The 21,804-nt window shown below is 49.6% G+C and overlaps 2 protein-coding genes across 8 annotated transcripts in view; both read right to left on the bottom strand.

The window, feature by feature from the left end:
• RCVRN (recoverin) overlaps nucleotides 1-3,776 on the bottom strand; it is a 9,985-nt gene extending 6,209 nt beyond the window's left edge. Inside the window, exon 1 of the mRNA XM_032280287.1 lies at nucleotides 2,954-3,776. Coding sequence (XP_032136178.1) covers nucleotides 2,954-3,334 — 381 coding nt within the window. The 5' untranslated portion in view covers nucleotides 3,335-3,776. The remainder of the gene's footprint in view (nucleotides 1-2,953) is intronic.
• A 4,780-nt stretch (nucleotides 3,777-8,556) lies between these two features.
• GAS7 (growth arrest specific 7) overlaps nucleotides 8,557-21,804 on the bottom strand; it is a 277,284-nt gene continuing 264,036 nt past the window's right edge. For all 7 annotated transcript variants that reach the window (XM_032280280.1, XM_032280285.1, XM_032280286.1 and 4 more), the window contains 3 exons: nucleotides 17,126-17,205; nucleotides 15,512-15,610; nucleotides 8,557-14,849 (listed from right to left, as the gene is read on the bottom strand). In XM_032280280.1, the coding sequence (XP_032136171.1) occupies nucleotides 14,736-14,849; nucleotides 15,512-15,610; nucleotides 17,126-17,205 (293 nt within the window). In that variant the 3' untranslated portion in view covers nucleotides 8,557-14,735. The remainder of the gene's footprint in view (nucleotides 14,850-15,511; nucleotides 15,611-17,125; nucleotides 17,206-21,804) is intronic.

The raw sequence follows: 21,804 nt of genomic DNA, 5'->3' as shown, positions 1-21,804 counted from the left end.
TGCAAAAATAATCAAATCCTCACCCTGGGTCCAGGAAGGTTATATGGTTTAACCACAGCAACACAGCTAGTTGGAGTCAGAGCTGGGGCTAGAATCCTTCACTTGTGACTCCCCCAGTGAGTGCTCTGCCCATGAACTTGGAATCTGGCGAATAGCAGAGCCTTCTGACACCTTGCACAGCCTCAGCCACTGATGGCTTCTCCCTCCCTCCCTTTCCTTTCTTCTTTTCTCTCCTCCTTTCCTTCTCCCTCCCTCCCTTCCTTCTTTCTTCCCCCTTGCTTCCCTCTCTTTCCTTCCTGACTCCTACCCCTTCTTTTTCCCTCCCTCGTTTCCCCCTCCTCCCTTTCCTCCTCCTTTTCTTCAGGGAGTATCCATTTGTAGGCTTCTGCTAGGTCCCACATTGTTGATGCAGCTCTGAAGACTTAGTTCCTGTCCCAGGCCACCCAGAGACCCCACAGCCAATCCTGGGGAGGTTGCTCTGCAGGCTGTGCCAAGACAGCAATGAGGGTGACACAAATCTGCCGGAACAGGAGACCCGAGCCGAGCACTGAGCATCAACCCATGGACCACAAGCTGTATGCGTTGCTGTTTTATTTATGGTTTCTCCTAATAAAAGCGGAAGATTTTAGTGCATTTGCAGTCATGCAAATGAAAGCATGATTACAAATGCACAAAACAGTCTCTCTACTAACAGAAATGGAATTAGAACAATAAACCGAGTGGCAGGGGCAGCAGAACTGAAAAAGAACAAGTGAAAAATATCAAAGGAAGGAAATGAGAACTGGTATAATAGGAAAGAAATGGAAACACCCTAATGTCCAAAAACATAGGAATGTTAAATAATTTCCACATTTCCATAAGCTAGAACTCCAAGCAGCTATTAAAAGTGTTTTGGAAAAGGTTGGGTACTTAGGCTTAGGCCTATAATCACAGCACTTTGGGAGACCGAGGTGGGTGTATTATATGAGGTCAGGCATTCGAGACCAGCCTGGCGAAAACCCGTCTCTACTGAAAATACAGAAATTAGCTGGGCGTGGTGTCAGGTGCCCATAATCCCAGCTGCTCAGGAGGCTGAGGCAGGATGGGAGAATTGCTTGAACCTGGGAGGCAGAGGCTGCAGTGAGCTGAGATCACGCCACTGCACTCCAGCCTGGGCGACAAGAGCAAAACTCCATCTGAAGAAAAAAGAAGTGTTTTGGAAGAATATGTAATGATGCGGAAAGCACTCATGATAAAAGAAAATGTATGATAAAAATCAAATATGAATATGTCATAGCTTTAACATTGTTTAATATTATATAGGTAAAAGACTGAAAAGGTGTCTACTGATATAGCAAGAAAAATTTTCCCTGGATGTTGGAATTAGAGGCAATTTTTAGTCTCTTTTGCCTATGCTTCTAAATTTCATCAGTTACTTCTATTAGATAAACCATTTTCAAGACACCTACTAGGTTGGTGCGAAGTAATCGTGGTTTTTGCTGTTACTTTCACAACAAAGGATCTCACACGAGGACAGTATGGACGGAGGAGAAGGTGTGCTGGGAACCATGTGGAAGCGTGTGTGCCTCAAAGGGAACCTGCCAGGAGCCACGGAGCCACGCCGCGCGTGGGAAGCGGGGGCTTATGGGCAGTGCGGTGACCCACCTGGCGCTGGGGAGAACCTTAAGACTAGAACTCAGAGTTTACTCAACTTTGACTTTTTTCGACTTTATATTTGAAGCATATTGTGTGTTTAGAATTAATCGTTGATTCAACTCGAATGTGTACTGCTGAAAATTTTAAAGGACTTGTTTGTTTGTTTGTTTGTTTGAGATGGAGTTTTGTTCTTGTTGCCCAGGTTGGAGTGCAATGGCGCAATCTCAGCTCATCACAACCTCCGCCTCTTGGGTTCAAGCGATTCTCCTGCCTCAGCCTCCCAAGTAGCTGACATTACAGGCATGCGCCACCACACCTGGCTAATCTTGTATTTTTAGTAGAGACGGGGTCTTTCCATGTTGTTCAGGCTGGTCTCAAACTCCTGACCTTAGGTGATCCGTCCACATTGGCCTCCCAAAGTGCTGGGATTACAGGCGTGAGCCACCTTGCCCGGCCTAAAGGACATTTTAATAAAGGAAGGACGAAACAAAGGATGGAGAGAAAGAAAAAAAATGTAAATATAGTCACGTGCCACTCAAAGACAGGAATACATCCTGAGAAACACATCATTAGGCAGTTTCCATGTGGGGACATCACACAGCGTCCTCACACAAACCCAGAGAGTAGAGCCTACGACACCCCCTGGCTCTGTGGTCCAGCCTTTTGCTCCTAGGCTACAAACCCATGCAGCATGTGGCTGTCCTGAATGCTGCAGGCTGTTGTCACACAATGGTTAGTATTTGTGGATCTAAACGTTTCCAAATATAGAAATCATACAGTAAAAGCACAGTATAAAGACCTGTCTAGGGCACTTACCTTGAGGGGAGCCTGCCGCATTGGGCGTTGCTCTGGGTGAGTCAGTGAGTGAGTGGGGAGTGCATGTGAACACCCAGGATATGACTGTACTCTACTGGAGATTTTCTAGACCCTCTACGCTTAGGCTACACCAAATGCATTTGAAAAGTAACTTTGCTATGATGTCACTAGACAATAGGAAATTTTCAGCTCCATTATAATCTTATGGGACCACAATGGTATATACGGTCCATTGTTGATCTGAACATGGCTAAGCCACGCATCACACGACTATATTAGAAAACACTCAGATTCTTCTTCAGGAAGGAAATGAAGCTGTGGGCAAGTGCCCACCCCTCTTACCAATATCAGCATCTCGGAGCACCACTCTCTCAGAGCCAGTGTGGCCCGAATCCCCCCTCCACCCACAGCTCTACTCCCACTGCAGCAGCCGCAGCAGGGGACCCCCCAGCCCTGAGTGACCCCGGCACCGCCCAGCCACAAGGGGAGAGGGGACACTGACTAGGACGATCTCTAGCACTTCATTCTTGCTGATGGTCCCGTTGCCATCCACGTCATAGAGGGAGAAGGCCCACTCCAGCTTCTGGTTGGTCTTGCCTGCGCTGGTCATATGCAGGGCGATGACATACTCCTTGAAGTCCAGGGTGCCATCGAGGTTGGAATCGAAGCTGCGGAACACATGCTGGGCGTAGGCCTTGGGGTCAGCGTCAGGGAAGAACTTGGCGTAGATGCTCTGGAACTGCTGCTGGGTGATACGGCCGCTGGGGCAGTCTCTCAGGAAGGACTGGTACCAGGTGCACAGCTCCTCCTCCGAGAACTTGGTGTTCAGCCGCAGCTCCTCCAGGATCTCCTTGGACAGGGCCCCACTTTTGCTGTTCCCCATGAGTGAGGAAGAGTGGGCAGCAGCTGGGGAGTCACTGGGTGGGTGGGACGTGTGTGGTGCCCTGGCTGCAGGCTGGGGCTCAGGTCTGCTGTGAGCTGAAGACAGAGATGCTGGTGGCTTAGGAGGATTTGAGACCAGTTCTTCCCAATCCTTGAAGGGAGGAGGGGCCCAGGAGCTTTGCGGAGGTGGTGGTTGTGGGGAGGGTGGCAGGGGGATGCTCCCAGAACCCTACTGAGATTAAAGCGAAGAGCCCAGGGCAGGCAGGCAATTCATCTCCGCCTCCTGGAAGGACACTAGAACGAAATAGGAGGTTGGAACTTTCAGAGCTAGGAGCTCTTGTACCACTAGCTCCAGCCCTGTAAGGCAACCACGTTCCCTGTTTCTCTTCCTTACTAACTCTGAGTGTCTCAGGGAGGGCTGGCACCCCCCACTGAGCCCTAGAATTCAGTGGTTAGGAGCACAGGCTCTGGAACCAACATGGGTTCAAATCCCAGCTTGGCTACTTAACTAGCTATGTGACCCCAGGCATGTTTCCTAACCTCTTTCCACCTGGGACAGTCTTCTAATCCTTCACTGCAGTCACGTTTCTGCTTAAATGTCACCTTCCTGGCTAGGGCTATGTATACTGACCCTCTATCTATAACAGCACACCATCATCGGCATGCCCCATGTCCCCTCATCGGAATGAAAGCTCCTGAAAGACGAGTTTTTGTCTGCGTTGTTCCCAGATGCATTTCCATTGTCAGAACGGTGCCTGACAAGCTTGGGCCCCCAGTGAGTCTTGAATAAATGGGTATCATAGCGTCTACCTCACCATCATGGTAGGGCTGAAGTGAGTCAATACATGTGACACACTTAGAATAGAACCTGGCACACAGCTAATGCTAAACACTTACTTGTTTTCTTTCTGTTCATCAGTCACAGGGAGTGAAGGTAAACTCCCTGTGGGGGGTGGCCAGCAGGTGGGACAGCAGGGAGCCGCCAGGCCTGTGTCACCTTGGGAAGGGGCTGCCAGCAAATGTGGTCCCATGGGACCGTTAGATTTTATTTTTTAATGATTTAAGAGAAATCCAGAAATCATAATTTTAGATGCAGTTTGCACACTTTTCAACTTTGGCAATTGATTGGAAATTTTCAAAAGCGCGACGTGGGCCAAACACAATCTATCTGCGGCTCCATGCCCGTCTGCAGCAGAGCACAGCGCTGGGAGTGAGCCAACAAGAAAATGTGTTTGCTGAGTGAATGGGTAAATCCCTGAGTGGCCCGAGACAGGGAGGTGTGTGAGGGCAGGCTTTGCATCCCAGGGGGAGTACGGAGCTCGAGAAAGCGCCCTAGTGAGGACGCTACACACCTGGATTCTTGTCACCCAGAGGGAAGGGAGTGTGGGCGTGCACTTTGCTTAGCAGAGAGCAATGCTTCGCAGGGGGTGAGGGAATGGGGGTGGGTGGGGACACACTCAGAACCCCAGCCTTGCCACTGTGGATGGAGAGTTGTCTCTTTTTGCCCATGAAGAATAAACCCTGCAGTCTCCAGGCAGGTAAAGTGTATTTTTTTTTTTTTTAGATATGAGTCTCCCTCCATTGTTTAGGCTGGAGTGCAGTGGTATGATCTCGGTTCACTGCAACCTCTGCCTCCTGGGTTCAAATAATTCTCCTGTCTCAGTCCCCAGAGAAGCTGGGACTACAGATGTCTGCCACCATGCTCATGCTCAGCTAAGTTTTTTCTTTTCTTTTTTTTCAGTAGAGTCGGGGGTTTCACCATATTGGTCAGGCTGGTCTCGAACTTCTGACCTCAGATGATCCACCTGCCTTGAATCTCAAGGTGTAAAGTGGGGTTTTTAGCCTACTTCCTAACAGCCTAGTGGCAGTGGAAGGTAGGTCCTTGCTGCTGGGAGAAAGCCACCTGCCAGGCCCAGCTGGTGTCGCTCAGAAAGGAATGAGAGGTTCAGGCACTGAGGTGCTGACTCATCCCTCCCAGCCACCCTGTTCACCGTAATTTCAGAAGTTTCTCAAGAAACCTGACGGTTGGGGGGGGGGGCGGTGGGTGTGAACTTTCTAATTTTTCCCACCACTTTGTGAGAGAATACAATTTAACAGGACTCCTTTCTCTCCTAGGCTTTCACCATCCTGCAGTGTGCATTTATTCTCAAGAGCAGTTAGAAACAGGACAGTCACCAATCTTGAAAACAAATGAACCAAGCGAGCCCAAGCCACACCATGGAATCGCATTCACTTCCAGAGCTTCCTTGCAGCCCTGAGGCAGCTCTGGGGATGGAGGGAGCGTGAGGCGGCCATTTGCTCTGAGCTGCAGGAAGTGCTTCCTGGATCACACTCCTGTCCGCATCAAGCCTGCAGATGGCCAGGCCAGTGTGACAGGTGAGACGTGGATGCTCCTAAAGGCATGTCGCCAGTCCGGGGTCACGTGCTGCTAAATGGGGATGCCAGGAGGAAGGAAAGCCCAGGCCTGCCACCTGTCTGGCTAGATTGTTGTCTGGGAAACAGGACAGGCAAAATCAAATGGCACACACAGCCTGCAGCCCTCAGTTTGAGACCCCGAACAAACTGACAGATCCCAGTTCCTTTTAGGTGGCTAGCTCACCTTTTAAGGAAAGGCGTGAAACTGCATGCTTCCTGGTGACGCCAACCATTTCTTGTCTGACTTTACATCAGAAGCCGTAGGCACATGGATGGGTGAGTGGATGGGTCCCAGACATCCCTTGACTCTTCATTTTCACATTGCATGATAAAGACTGTAGGAGTCTAGGCCTGCACTGTCCAACACTGTTGTGGCTTCCTTTGTCTACACCACAGGAGGCCTGAGCCTAGAGGACAAGGAGGTGAGGAGCTGGGGTTGCCATGGCAATGAAAGAGGCCCTGGGCGAGGCAGAAGGCAGCCAGAGGCCGCCAGTCTTTGCTGTTCTCTCCTACCAGCCGGGCACAGGAGGAAGGAGCTGGACCCAAGTCAGAAGCAGCCTGGTACAGTCCACATTCCCCAGGTTGCTGTGCCCAGGAGGGGCCCCAGGAGGCCGCAGGCAGCTGTGTTGATGCTGAGAGTGAGGGGTCATGTCCTGGAGGTTTGTTTGAAAACCTGTATAAACATCTTCTATCAGAGGGAAAGCTTATGTTCCTTAGCCAAACAAGTTGTTGGAGATGATGTATTATGAGTGGATTTGTTAAGTCTGAGCTGAGGCCATAAACTCTCCCAAACCCCAAAGACTGCTCTTGAGAAGGCTTCTTCTCCAGGCAGATGATCCCAGTTCACGTCCTTGCTTTGCCTAGACTGAAAGATGCTTCCCAGAAGCTGGCTGGCCCTGTCAGCTCAAGCAGGAGCTTCATCTTGGCCATTAGCTGGGACCCAGACACCACCCCTTCCCCATTGCTCAACCTTGCGGGTATGAGCTGAGGGCCAAGGTGACTCTCCTGCCCTCTGGCCTGGTGCCAGCACCTACAGGGAAGCCTGCATCGAGAGGGAAAAGGGGGTATGGAAAACGTGACAGGGGAGAAAGAGAATGGGGAAAGACCCTCCTCCCTCAGCTGTCTCCATTGCAGAAAACGACAATCTGTCCTCTTGATGACTTAGATGGAGGCCCTTGGTGTCATCCATAGTGTTCCTCTTTTGGTCACAACCCACTCCAGTCTCTCAAGAAATCATCTTGACTCTACCTTCAGGGTGCATCCAGAACCTAACTGTTCTTCCCGCCTCCCTTGCACCGGCCTCATCTGCCTCTTAACAGTTCCTCCAGTTTCTGCTTGTCCCCTCACAGCCCCGCAGTGAGCCCCATAGCCACGAAATCAGGTCACGCACGATGGCTGCCCACTTCCCCCAGTCAAAGCCAAAAGCCTGCAACAGGCGGCATTGGCCCTCATCCCACCGTTTCTCACAGGTGCCAAGGAGGGATGAAACGGGGCGGGTGCCCTTTGTCTCCCAGCTAAGTCATCAGAGGTGAAATCACCACCAATCCTGAGAGCCTGGGAGGAACGCCGAGACGGCTCATAGAAGAAGGTGGCAGCCCTCCAGGAAAGAGGGTCACCCAGTGTCCTCATCTGCTGTCCCCTCCTCACTCTCTCCACTCCAGCCAGGCTGGGCTGGCCACAGACATGTGGGTATCTCCCCTCTGCTTGGGACATTTTCCTCCTGTGACTTTCCAGGGTCCCTCCCAGGTCTTTTTGTCTCTGATCAATTGCCACCTTCTCAAGGGTATCTCCTCTGCTTGGAACATTTGTTTTCAGTGACCTTCAGGTTCCCTCCCAGATCTCCTTGTCTTTGATCAAATGCCACCGTCTCAATGATGCCACTCCAATGACCCTATTGAATATTGCAGTGTACTCACCCTCCCTCTCCCGTTTTTCTTTTCCACAACACTTAACACCGTCCACACTCATACCACAGAACGTAGTTCCTGAGTCTATTGTTTTTGTCTGCTAGAATGTAAGCTCCCTGAGAGCAGGACTCTGTTTCTCCCACTGATGTGTTCCCAGGACCTACAGCAGTGTCCAGCATACACTGGATGCTCAGTAATTATTGAATGAATAAATGAATGGATGGGGCCGGGTGAGGTGGCTCACGCCTGTAATTCCAACACTTTGGGAGGCAGAGGAGGATGGATCACCTGAGGTCAGGAGTTAGAGACCAGCCTGGCCAACATGGTGAAATCCTGTCCTTACTAAAAATATACAAATTAGCTGGGCAAGGTGGTGCATGCCTGTAATCCCAGCTACTCAGGAAGCTGAGGCAAAAGAATCGCTTGAATCCAGGAGGCAGAGGTTGCAGTGAGACGAGATGGTGCCACTGCACTCCAGCCTGAGCGACAGAGTGAGACTGTCTCAAAAAAAAAATTTATATATATATATATAAATGAATGGATGGCAGGGATGAGAAAAGAAACAACCAGTAGCCCCAGAGACAGGAGGGAGGCAGAGGACTGGAGCCCACAGAGACAGGAAGTCCCCAGGGGGAGGGGCCTGAGGCCAGGAACATAGCATCCATCTCGGCGCCAGTGTCCAGGTGCCCTTTGTCTCCCACTAAGTCATCAGAGGTGAAATCACCACCAATCTTGAGAGCCTGGGAGGAATGCTGAGACAGGTCACACGGAGAATGTGGCAACCCTCCAGGAAAGAGGGTCGCCCAGGGGAACCCAGTGCCTCTGGACAGTTTATTTTATATGGGATGAAACTAAGCATCTCAAGTATACACACAGAGCCGAAGAAAAAAACAACATGGGATTTAACTTCCTGAAAACTCTTTATAATAATGCAGGACAATTATATATAGCAAACGCCTTCAAAATTTAAACTCTTTAAACATTTAATTCTTCAGCATTAATACACACAAATGCGATAACAGGGCGGCGCAGGGGAGGGTGGGCTACAGCCTCCACTGGGATCAGGGTTTCAACAGTGTTACTTATAAATTATATTACATCAATTTTATTTACTAATCTAGGCAGCCAGAGGGTGGAAGGATATACAATGTGGAGGGAACACATTCATACCAGGGTGGGGTGTGCTGGCGGGAGACACGGCTCTTTAACATGAAAAATGTATAAAGTATTTAGCAAAAGTTACAGAAAACAGATCAAACGAGCAAGTTTATTTTGTTAGAAAATTCCACTCTCATAGGGTTTGCCGATGTGCTTGTGTCTGTGAAGGGGATGCCTCCAGTCATCTCCTTCCTAAGGGAAGGGAAGGGATGCTACGTCGGGGCCCCTGTCACCAAGGATGGCTGATGTCCCTTTGAATGTCTGTCCCTGGGTCCACACGGCTGCCTGGAACCCACGACTCCCGAGAGCCCGTCTGCTGCAGGTGATGCTGGAAGGGAAGTGTCCCCACTTGACAGATGAGTGCACAGAGGTCCCAACAGGGGATGTGACTTAACTTCAGGTTATGGGACAAAGGAGGCAGCAGAACAGGGCCAGTCCTTGCTCTTCCCTTGCACAGCAGGCTCTCCCTCTAGGTCTCCGAGTCACCCCACCCTAACAGAGCACCCATGTGCCCTGACCTCTTTACATTCCACTGCAATCCCACTAGAAGTTTCCCTCAAACCCCAAGAAACAGTCCCGAACACCACACGCAATCTCCAAAGGCCATCGCCCCAACCCTAGCCCACCCCGAGACACCTCCCAACAGAGCCTCCTGACAGCCATACCCCAGCATTTAGAAAGTTGGGAGAAGCAGATTGATTTTTGTCCTCTGATTCTCACTCTAACCTGCTGAAAAAATAAAAAATAAAAACAAGATAGGATTTAACTTCCTGAAAACTTTTTATAGGAATTGGTTCTTCGCCTCCAGGAAAGCCTCAACAGAAATACTCCTGAGGGGTAGACAAGAATCCTCCCTGGCAAAATTGAACCCAGCAGAGTCCCAGCAGCATCCTTGGCTCCTTTCCTTGAGGCCCTGGTAGCTCTGGCTTCCCGGCCCCCATCTTCACCTGGCCTTGATCCAGAAATGTCTCTGGTTTGCATAGAGAGGTACCCAGATGGCCTTGAGGCACACCTTTCACTGAGCAGGGGGCATGAACAAGAGACAGCTTAGAGGAGTGTTTACCTCGGGGGTAACATTCAGTCTGGCCTGGCCTTAGCTGGGTGTGGTCCTGTCCCTGCCACCATGAACCACCATCCAGTGGAGTGCAGGCACAGGCCAGGCTGTGTGACCACCAGCTGAGAAACGCTCCAGCTGCGACAAGGACTCCAGCTTCACGCCTGTCCTGCCTTCTGGGGAGCAGACTTCAGAACGTACCATCCAAGACCGGTGAATGAGACCCAAACAGTCATTACTTGCACTTTCTTTGGGGGGGTCCTAGGAGAAACTACCTCATTCTTAACAGCTCACAACTCTTAATTTTAGCTCCATTTGAGTCTAAATGGAAAAGTGCCAAGGCATCTCTCGCTCTCTCACCAGGACTTGAGGCAATTCTACGCACGACTGTGCAGATGAGAGCTAGACACAGCATGAACACATATGTGCACAGGGCACATCACTGGAAATGAAAAGGGGAGGAGGTGCATGCAGTGGCTGGTGGCCTGAGACACTCATCTAGAACAAACACCCTCAGCTTGCAGAGGAAGCAACAGCTCTAGGAAAGCGTCGTGATGAGCCCCAGGGCCAGCCCCAGGCTTCTCATCCATGCTGCTTCTGTTCATCTTTTGAAGCCTGCAACGCTCAATACATGCCAAGGACCGTGTGACACTGAAGCGTGGGTCCCAGAAGGGAGAGGATCTATTGGCTGAGATGCTAACTTCAGGTTGCAGCAGACATGAGCAGCAACTGAGTGCCCATCCATCCCTTCCCCTACCATCCCTGGCTGCTTTCTGCTCTATCAAAAACCCACCACGAGCCAAAAAGGCAAGTGTGAGCCCTAAGAACTGCTTGTGGGCACAGCTGGCATGCAGAGGAGGAGCCTGGGGGAGCCGAAGGAAGCAGCAAGCTGGAAGTGGTCGTGCAAACAAGTTGAAGACCCTGGGCCAAGAACTTCCAGGGAAAACAGCTCAGTGTAAAGCTAAAGAAGCAGAGTAGTGCACTCATGCAATGAAAGACTTCCAGGCAACGAGAAGGAACGAACTGCACGCACTCATCATGAGAGACTCAAAAGCGTTAAGCTGAGGGAAGGATGGCAGACTCAAAAGGCTACATCGGTGTGACTCCACCTATATGACATTCTAGAAGAGGCAAAATTATAGGATCAGATCACCAATGAGGGTTGCCAGGGAAAGAGGGTAGGAAGAGGGAAGTTTTTGGAGTGATAAAAATAGGTTGCTGTTGGTGGTCACAAGACGCGAAATTTGTCAAAATTCATAGAACCGTCTATTTCCAAAGGGTGGATTGTACCGGATGTCAATCATAACTCAATAAACCTGGGAAAAGATGATGGCGACGAGCCTTTTAGGGGTGGGAAGGATTATGGGACGAGACTATGCCCAGGCGATGTGGGTGGGCAGCTGATCTGCACCCCACACAATGAGCGCATCTGTAGCCGTCTGTTTAAATGCTCCTTGCCAAGACTACCTGCAGCTGGAAGTAAAAATCACCTAAACAAGCCAAGGTCTCTGATGCCCTTCCAATTTTATGGCTTGTATTTCCAAAAGGGACTTTGGCTCAGCCCAGATTTTTATGCATCCATCCACTAATCTAGTAATTGATGGGTTTTCACAAAGGGTAGAGAAACAAACTCCTGGTGGGTGAATTCGTTGGTACACTTTCGGTGTGCCCGGCTGATTACCAACCCTGACCAATGGCCCCACTGCAGAAATTCTCCTTGGCTAACAGGGTGCTGAGTGGAGGTGAAAGGAGGCCCAGGGTGGTCCTACTAGCAGAACCTCAAGGGTCCCCATGGCTCAAGTGACCTATGCATTGCTACTGATGGAAAGCACTAGAAAGAAGAGAGGGTAACAAGTGGCCCTTCCTGGAGGTTGTCATAGCAACCAACTCACTTTGAACACAATTGGCGTCAGGATTTTTTTTTCCTCTTCATTTTAAATTAGGCTTTCACAAACACATCTTGTGCACCAGTCTCCTGGGTGGAGGCAGATAGAAGGGGGTGACTTGTTCTCAGAAATGAAATATGGATGTTCTTAAGAACAGCCCAGACCTGCCTACTTTTGATTCCAACCAGAAAGGGGCCCCTGTTCATAGGGGTAGGGGGCCTGGACTGTCGACTCCAGCCCTGCTCTCAATTCACTGGCCATTTCACAACCTCGCTGGCTATCCTTGGGCTTCCATTGCCCATTTGTAAAGAGTTATTCACAGCAAACAAAGGCATTTCTGAAATTCAAGCTGGATATGAGCTGTGAGGGTCTGGGGACCAGGTGATTAAGATCTTGTTTCTGTCTACCTTCCATCCAACAGGTAACTGTCCCAGAGCAGTAGTTTATATTATAATAAAGAATCCCAGAGGGTTAAGTGTGGGGAGGGTACAATGTTCTTATACTCTCCCCTGTTACGTGGAGAACACAGGAGAGGGGAAGAGCACCGCTCTTACACGAAACTACAGCATCACTTCTCAGCATGCCTGGCTTGTCTTGCGCATTCACTGAATAAATGAATGGATATTAATCAGCACAATAGACTTACCTCTGAAAACCTAAATTCTGCAGAGTTCCTATATGTGAATGCCAAGGCTACTGACCTGTAAGGACCCTGAAAACGAGAGATCATGGGCTTCCCTGATGACAGGGCCGTATGGTGTCCTCAGATTAGATCTTAGCACAATCGCTTTAACTTGCTTGATGAATGAATAACAGAGGGAAGAAAGGAAGGACGGACATGAAGGGGTTAAAGAGAAGGTGATGAGGGGATGAGGGGGAAAGAGTGACCTCCAAAAATGGACTGGCCCAAACTGGGCCAACTTGAGCTACCCTGGAAGACACAAGAGAGCTCACTCCATCCCAGGGATGAACCAAGGACTCTGGAATCCTCAGATGGAAATGGAAAAGTCAATGAGCCGTATCGTACTCAAAATATCTGTGTTCATAACAAGGCTATTGGTTTTGAATGTTTGGAAATCATCCACAAAGTAGTTTACTAAGCCACAAAGCAATTACCACTAGCACCCATTTTTCATAAAGAAACCGAGAAATAATATTCTAAAATTGGCAGCTGGTGTCATGACCCAACCCCAGATCTGGACAGAGTGATTCCCCATGCCATGGACAGATCCTACCAGGCCGTCTTCATGTTGGTGAAGGCCTTTGAGCTGGACTTTTTGGTTGCAGTGTTTCAAGAACAAGAGAAAAGTGACAACGTTTGGTTTACTTTAGTATGCTGGGCATTTTTTCTAATGTGAACTACAAGGCAATTCTCATTCGATGACAGAGGGGCCAAAAGATTCGAGATTAATGAGTCATCAGTTTCTAGCACGTGAGTCTGAAAGACCAGTGTTGTGCTTGTTGAATTCTGCCCTCATTACAGATGTGCAGGTCAAACCCAAAGTGGTCAATGGGAAGGATGAAGAAAGATGGATTTCCAGGGAATGGGTTCCCGACTAGAATCCAGCCCTCGCTCGTGCTTCTCCCAGCCCCTCGGGCTGACTCTCTAGACTGACGTGGTAGAGAATGTGTTTGCTGTGGCAGAGAACGGGAGACATAATGAGCTGGACCCAACGGCAGCACTGAAAGCTTCCTAAGTCACACTCGGACCAGACTCTTCCAGGGAATGGAAGATGGAGAGTGGGAAAGGAGGGCTTGGTGCAGGGCTCTGGAATGTGCAGAAGGAGCTAGAAGCCAAGGAGGCAGGACACTGCCTGGAAGGCGGCAACCTAGTATGGCCACAAGAGCATCTGTGATGCCTGTCCAGTGCCCACCAGTGAGAGAAAACCATACAAGGGACAGCAGTCCCAGCCCTGCCACGCACAAGAAGACACAGCCATCTGGGGGATGGCAGAGACGTGCCTGACCCGTCTCCCATGTAGGACTGACCCAGCCCCATTACAAGCCCATGGTGGGCAGCCTGGGAGGGTGGGGGCCAGGGCAGCCCAAAGGTGCAGAGGGCACCATGGTGGACAGGCCCCAGCTTGCTGGCCTCTGAGACGAGCTGGTTCATGTCTATCCCTGAAGCCTTTGGACGAGCTGGATGAGGTCTTGATAACTTGAGAACTTTGGAAAGCTTCCTCTAATGAGACTGGGAAGGGGTGACAGGGTGGGGACAGGGGCTTCCCCGAGGAAGCAGCTGAGGGAAGGGTGGATTGGCGTTTCCAGAGGAGACTTTACAGATGGCGCCTGATCTCATAGGAGACATGATTCAGCGCTCGATTTGGGGCTAATTTGCCGAATGAGGTAGTTCCATCCTGACCTCTCCAGGCAGGGTGGGTCTGGGAAGACAGGAGCCAAGCCTTCCTCCTAAAACCCCTGATGATGAATGGTGGCCGAGAAAGCCGGACATGGGCTCCCAGAATGCAATGGGGAAAAAAAAATAAAGGAGGAGGGCTGCAAAGTATTCTGGGTGCGGCTGGGAGCTGAATGGCACCTGCTATCCACGATTCTGATCCTGACACCTGGATTAGAGACAGAGATGTCCCTCCCCTGATTCTCCAAAACCCTGGAGACAAGGGTGCCAGCTGGAGGAAGAGCCTTGGGGCTTCCAGGGCACAAGCATTTGACGGTGACCCCTACAGAGCTCAGCAGGGACCATAAAGTTCCAGCCTGTTTGTTTCAGAGTGGCAAGCACAGCACAGGAGTCGGGGGCCTTCAGCCTCAGAGACAAGGGCAGGGCTGTGGGTCTGTCTTCTGGGCCTGGGAATATGGGAGAGCCCCCAGCTGGGCTGTCCGGGTCACCCTTTTGGAATCACCAGCTCTCTCCCCTCTCCTCAGTGGCCCAGGAGAGAGGGAGGGGGGCGTCCACTCAGCACAGGCCCCATGGTGGGAGCCCAGCCCCTCTCCCCGGCAGGACCCCCCAAAGCTGCACAGGCCCGTCTAGATCTCCATGTCCACAGGGCGGATGTTGCCCGTCTTGTGCTCTCTGACCCAGAGCTCCCTGTCTTTGGCAGGGTCCACTTTTCGAAGCAGCTGATCCACGGGCTCGACTGTCTGCAAGAGACAGAGAAGACGCGACATTGTGAGAGATGGTGGCCAAGCTGGGGAGGTCTCCTTGGAGACATGCCGTCCTCGCCTTCGTGTCTGTCAGAGCAGCCTCCCTAGAGGGCTCTGGGTCCCAGGGGAGGCCCATCTGAGGGACAAACATGCAGAGGGCTGTGAACGGGGAGCCCAGGACACATCCTGACCCTGCTTCTCACACTGCCAGGCCCCAGGCCTGGAGGAGAGGCCATGAGGGCCTTAAAGGCTCAAGGTCTGCGACCCCTTTCTCCATTTCACCCCACATTTACCACCAGAGAACAGGGCAAAGACACCTCTGGCTTTAGGTATTCTGAAGATTTCTGGAAGTTGTTTTTACGTTATTTTGTAAGAAATTTAATAATGTCTTTGGCTACTGGAATTATCACGAGCTTCTTTCTCCTCAGGTTAACAGCTCACGTACGTCCACTTCACGTACCAGGGGCAGATTCACACAGACGTCCAGGACAATCTGGACAGGTCCAGCCCAAGAGGCCACCCCTAGGCCAGAGCATCTGCCCACTGCCCACCTTTAGACAGATTCCTTGCAGCGGTCACTTCACCTACCACGGCCTAGCGCCGGGTGGCTCTCCACAGGCCCTGTGCCGCCCGGGAGCCCCGCAGGGCTGGAAACTCACGCTTTGGTTGAACATGTCTGTCTCATGCCGCAGCTGCGTGTACTGGCACAGATGCTGCCTGATCATCTCCACCCTCTCCACCTCCAGCCGCTCTAGTTCCTGCCGAGAAAGCAAAGACCACAGAGCTCTGAGCACGTCCCCTCTACTTTGGGGTTTTCCCACCAAGACCACACTGGCTGCGGACATCCTGCCCCATCTGGCTCTCTCGGGTCTCATGAAGAGCGTGCCCCGTGTCCAGGGTGAAGGTGAAGATGATGACAGCACGGCTGCTGTTTTACTTCCCGAAAGCCTGCTCCGCCAGGCACAGTGCTGAGGGCTTTATGTGTATTCCTTAATTGTCCTCATTACCATTTTAAGAGATCATTTCTGTCATCATCTCTATTCTCCAAGCAAGGGAGCTAACACCCAGAGAGAGACCACAGCTCACTCAAAGCGATATGGAATTATGGGAGGGACGGGATTTAAACCAGGGTCCATCGGGCTGTCACTCATGACACTGCACCCAGGCAGCCCTAGCTGTGGTGCCCTGATGGGGTGCAGCAGGAGGACACATGTGGGAGCTCCATGCCACACATTCCGGGGACCTCGTTCCTGGGTCTCTGCGGAACAGCCTCCCTTCCTCTGCCCACGCCTAGTGCTGTGGCCGCAATAGGGGCCAGGCCAGGGAGGCAGACGGGACTCCACGAGGAGCAGCCTTTGTCAAAGGGAAGAGGGTAAGGGGCCTATCCTTTGGTTTCTAGATGGTTTTGTGTCTTTGGGATCTAGGGGATCAGGCTGTTATTCTGTATACAACTAGGTCACTGCCCAGGTGATTAAACAGAAAGGGGAGTAAAGCAGGGGGCTTAATTAGATTAACCAGGAGGAAAACTAGGTCACTGTCCCTGGTGGAGGCCTCTAATCTGCTCTGGTGGGCTGACACCTGGGGAAGGCAGCTGGTTAGTCCTGTGCTGGATGGGCAGGAGGTGGCTTTAGGCTGTGGGTTGATCCGATGAGCACCTGGCATAATGTCTCCTGGCCCATCTGGCCCAAGCACCAGTCACATTTCACTGTCCACTCAGGCAGGTGCTGACCGATAAGGAGATGCTGCCCCCTTTACAAGAAATACTCAGGAGAGCATCATCGGCCCTACGACCTGTTGTTCGCCCTTGGTCAGGGGCCTCCCCCCACCCTCCTGTGTAGCTCCAATCTCAGCCATCCAGCCACCTTGCAAGGATCTCCTATTGAAGACCTGTGTGTGCATGCGTGTGCGTGTGTGGCGGGAGGTGGGGGGGTCCTCTCTTCCTATAGCTTGGCTGTTTTTCCTAAAGAGGCCATTGTCCACTTAGTTGGGGAGAGTCCTCAGTTGACCCTGACCTCTCAGGGGACAGGCTGAGAAGGATGTAGCCACACCCAACCCAACGGTGCCCACGTCCACACAGCTAGGAAATGCTGGGGCAGAGATCTGTAACCACATAAGCTGGCTCGGACTGAGGTTTCGACCCCAACGCTGAAGTAGATTTGATGACCACATCTAGGGTCACTCCACCCCTTCCTCCCCGTGCTCACCAACCATCACCAGGGGCTGCTCTGTGTGAGCCCCTGCACCGCCATGTCCACACATCCGTGACCACTTACCAGTGTGGTGGTCACCATCTCTTCAAACCACTTGGACTGGGCCTGGTTGTAGAGGTCCACACAGCGCATGAGGTCGTCTCCTGGAAAAAGACCACAGTCACCATCATGATCCATCCCATCCTTGCCATTACTCCGTGCCCCAGCCTGTGCCCCATAGCCAAGCCTTCTCCTTTCCCCGGGGTCATGGTGGCCACTGGAAAGTTGGAAAAGGGATGGCAGTAGGAAGAAGAAAGCAGAGCCAGGGCAGGAAGAGGCAACCCAGCCCCATGAGAAACCAGCTCAGGTGTCCACCTGAAGCCTGACCCCAGATAGTCCTTCTATTACATTTTATTTCATCACAGAAAGATAGGCGAATATAACTATTAAATCTTTATGACTAGTCTATTAATTTCTGTTATCTTATGTATGTTTCAAACATTTTGTAAGGATTCAGGATGGTGTGTGTGTGTGTGTGTGTGTGTGTGTGTGTGTGTGTGTGTGTAGGGTATTCCAAGGACCCCCGATCCTTTCATGAGCCCAAGAAATGTTTCCCTTTCTAAAGATGGCAGTTTTATTTTACACTGGGGAATCCAGATCGGTTAAAACATGTCACACACAATTTGGTATGAAGAAGAATTAAGGAAGATAAGTTTGCAGAGTGTGTGTGTGTGTGTGTGTGTGTGTGTGTGCATGAAGACACTGCAAGATGTCCTTCTGAAACACAAAAGCAGCATCTGTAGTCACAGACTAAAACACGCACTGGACCTGCACACACCAACTTCAGGAGAGTGGCCCTTTGGGAAACGGAGAAAGGGTGAGTGGGCAGGAATCAGTTCCTTCTATTGCATTTTATTTCATCACAGAAAGAGCTAAACATAACTATTAAATCTTTATGACTAATCTATTACTTTCTGTTATCATAAGCATGTTTGGAACATTTTGTAATTCAAAAGAAAACGCACCACAATGTAATTGCCAACATGAGTAAGCGTCCCAGCACCTTGGAACCTTGCTACACAAATCAGTCTGTGGGCCAGGGGCACCTGTATCCCTTGGGGTTGGCTAGAAATTCAGAAACCCAGGGCAGATCTGAGACCTACTGAATCAGAGACTGCATTTTTACAAGCAGCTCGGGTGATGCATGTGCACATGGCAGGCGGAGAAGCACAGCTCTTGTGCACAGCTCTGTCTCAGTGTAGCTTCCTCATCTTCACAGGGCTCCAGCAAGAGGAAGGCATCATGATCTTTGCTCATGATGCAAAAAGCTCATGAGTGAATCCCAAAGTGAAGTGATTTTCTGTAGTAATTCTAGAAGCAGAATGCGAGATTGGAATTTTGTAGTTTGAGGAGAGTCCAAGTTACTCCTGTAGCATCACCGCTGATGCTCATAGGTACTCTGATAGGGAAGTCAAAGAGAACAAGGAAGGGGCTGGGTGTGGTGGTTCACACCTGTAATCCCAGTACTTTGGGAGGCTGAGGCAGGCAGATCACAAGGTCAGGAGTTCAAGACCAGCCTGATCAACATGGTGAAACCCCATCTCTATTAAAAATACAAAAAATTAGTCAGGCATAGTGGTACAAGCCTGTAATCCCAGCTACTGGAGAGGCTGAGGCAGGATAATCGCTTGAATCCAGGAGGCGGAGGTTGCCAGGAGCCGAAATCACGCCATTGTACTCCAGCCTGGCAACAAGAGCAAAACTCTGTCTTTAAAAAAAAAAAAAAAAAGAACAGGGAAGGTTATGCCTCCATACCCAAGGCCTAGGTGCCAACCAGGCCCCTAGCTGCGTCACACACCAAAGGCAAGCACTGTGCCTTGGCTAACAGAGCCCACACCAAGGAATTTATTCATTTTGTTCTGGGTTCAAGACCAATGACTGGATCCTGATCCCAAGAAACACTGAACCAGAGAGAAGAAAGTGGATATTGGACTACAGATGCATTTCCACCAAGAGCTCCTGCTGGCCAAGGAGGAGAGTGGCATGCTGCTCCATGCATGTACACTGTGAAACTCCGTGAGCCCTGTGTGGCAATCCTGATTTTGAGAAACTGCTTCAGGAACTTCCACAGCATTGGGAAACAGAGTAGGTGAAGGAGGCTGTGCCTTCTCCCTAGGGCAGCCCAAGAGCTTCAAATTGGACGTTTCTGGGACAGACATGGGGATGCATGCCTGTAATCCCAGCACTTTGGGAGGCTGAGGCGGGCAGATCATGAGGTCAAGAGATCGAGACCATCCTGGCCAACATGGTGAAATGCCATCTTCACTAAAAAAGTACAAAAATTAGCTGGGCGTGGTGGTGTGTGCTTGCAGTCCCAGCTACTCGGGAGGCTAAGGAGGAGAATCGCTTGAACCCTGGAGGTGGAGGTTGCAGCGAGCCAAGATTGCGCCATTCCACTTCAGCCTGGTGACAGAGCGAGATTCCTTCTCAAAAAATAAAAAAGCTGGGACTGAAAAAAAACAACAACAAAAAAAAACACCCAAACAAGCAAAAAAGAAATTGGATCTTTTTGAATAGTATCAGCTAAGATCAGGGACTGTGGGATAAGAATGCCTTTGCTGTCACCCTAGCTCAACTACTTACTATCTGTGTAATAGTAGACAAGTCAATTAACCTACCCATGCCTCTGTTTCTTCATCTGGGGATGAAGTACAGATGCAGATGATGATTGTGCCTTCACCAAGTTGTTATGAGGAATAAATATGCCAGTATCTAGAAAGTACTTAGAGTAGAGATGGGCATAGATAACCAAATAACATGGGCTATGGTGGTGAGGATGCTGACGACGATCCCTGAGGATCTGATGTCCTTCCTTCTAGTAGCCTTGGAAAAGATGAGGAAGAGGGAGGAAAGGAATGAAAGGAAAGAACAGGTGGCATTTTCTGAGCAGCAGGCTAGCCAGCAAAATGGCGACAAGCAGAGTCTCTGGAATGAGAGGAGGCTGAATTCTGGCTTCGCCGCTGCATCACTGTGGACCTCATGGAAGTTTCCGATGTTCTCTGCCATCAGTCTTCTCACTTGTAAAGAGCATAAAAATACCTCCCTGCAGGGGGACTGTACTGATCAAAAGAGACAGTGCTGTGAAGCATGGAGGCCAGCACACAGTGAGTGCTCAAGAGGCGGTGTTTTAGAGTTAGGTCTAAGGACTGCCACTTTCATCACAAAATAATTCCCAACCACAGGAAGGAGAGTCCGTATTATCTGATGACAATGCAGTAAAACTATGTAAAAAAAAAAACCCCAGCAAGATTAGGAAACAACAATAACAAAACCCTTGCCTATAAAAAGGTAAAGATTTTCTTCAAACCAATTCTTGGCTTAAAGATTAAATGAAAGCCCAAACAGCAAAACATATTGAAAAATAGCAGAAATGAAAACACCACAAATAAGAACCTGTGGAATATGGTTAGGCCACCAGTGTAAGGAAAAATAAATGTCTGGTGGGTTAAATATTTTACTGTTTTAAAAACAAAAAGAAACACCTGAAACAAACAAAAAAAAGAAAAAAACCTCTAGGGGATTAAAAAATAAAAAAAGATCTAAGTCAGTTCTAAAATCTAGACTTCATATGGGAAATGCTGCTGTACAGAAAAACAGCAAGAAAAAAATCAACAAGCAAAAAAATTTACAAAGAACAAAACCAGAAGACAAATGACCATCTAGGAAGTAATTAAAATGACCAATCGTTCATCTCCCCGATAGATAAAGAATCTATGGTCAGTGGGGAAAGGATATGCGTTAGTCAGTTCACAGAAAGTGCAAAATGATTTATATGTATATTTTATATGCTCAACCCAGCTTATGGAGAAAAGCAAATTAAATACAAAATATCATTTTTCCCCAGACACTAACGATTTCAAGTCTTGATAACATACAATGTCGACCAGCATTTAGAGAACAGGTGTTATCCCATAGATGCTGTAGGCGGGTGCTCTCTCTGGAAAGCAATTTGGAAGTATCCATCAAGATGAATAATAAATGCCCTTTGACTCAGCATCTATATTCTCTCTGTATGCAGATCTGGTCTTAGGCACCCACAAAGATGCAGGTATAGAGCTCCATTGGCTGGCAAGCACTCAAACAATCTATGACTCCTAGGCCTCAATTAAGGGAATGATGAAATCAATTTGGGTACAATCACACAATTCGACACTGGCCAACCATTAAAAAGTTTGGGATGCATGAATAGATGGGTAAAAACATTTATAGGAATGAAAAAGAGATATTTCCAGGACATATTAATTAAATAGGTTCAGAAGATAAATTATATGATCCAATTTATATAAATTTAAATATTTAAAAATTAAAACACTAGGAAGTGATGGTGATGATTTCTGTGAATAGCATTTTCTACTCTTCTGTGCTGATTAAAATATTTTGCCATGTATCCATACTGTTTTTGCAATACATTTTTTTTTTGAGGCAGAGTCTCTGTCACCCAGGCTGGAGTGCAGTGGCATGATGACAGCTCACTACAGCCTCAGCCTCCTGGGTTTAAGCCATCCTCCACCTTAGCCTTCTGAGTAGCTGAGACTACAGGTGTGTATCACCATGCATAGCTAATTTTTTCAAAGTTTTTTGTAGAGATGGGGTCTCACTATGTTGCCCAGGCTGGTCTTGAACTCCTGGGCTCAATTGATCCTCCTGCCTCAGCCTCTCAAAGTGCTGGGATTACAGGTGTTAGCCACTGCTCTTGGCCTATA

This window comes from Sapajus apella, unplaced genomic scaffold (genome assembly GCF_009761245.1).
Source record: "Sapajus apella isolate SASKATOON/1434 unplaced genomic scaffold, GSC_monkey_1.0 scaffold12, whole genome shotgun sequence".
Taxonomy (NCBI): Eukaryota; Metazoa; Chordata; class Mammalia; order Primates; family Cebidae; genus Sapajus; species Sapajus apella.
This window is presented reverse-complemented; position numbering and strand designations above follow the sequence as displayed.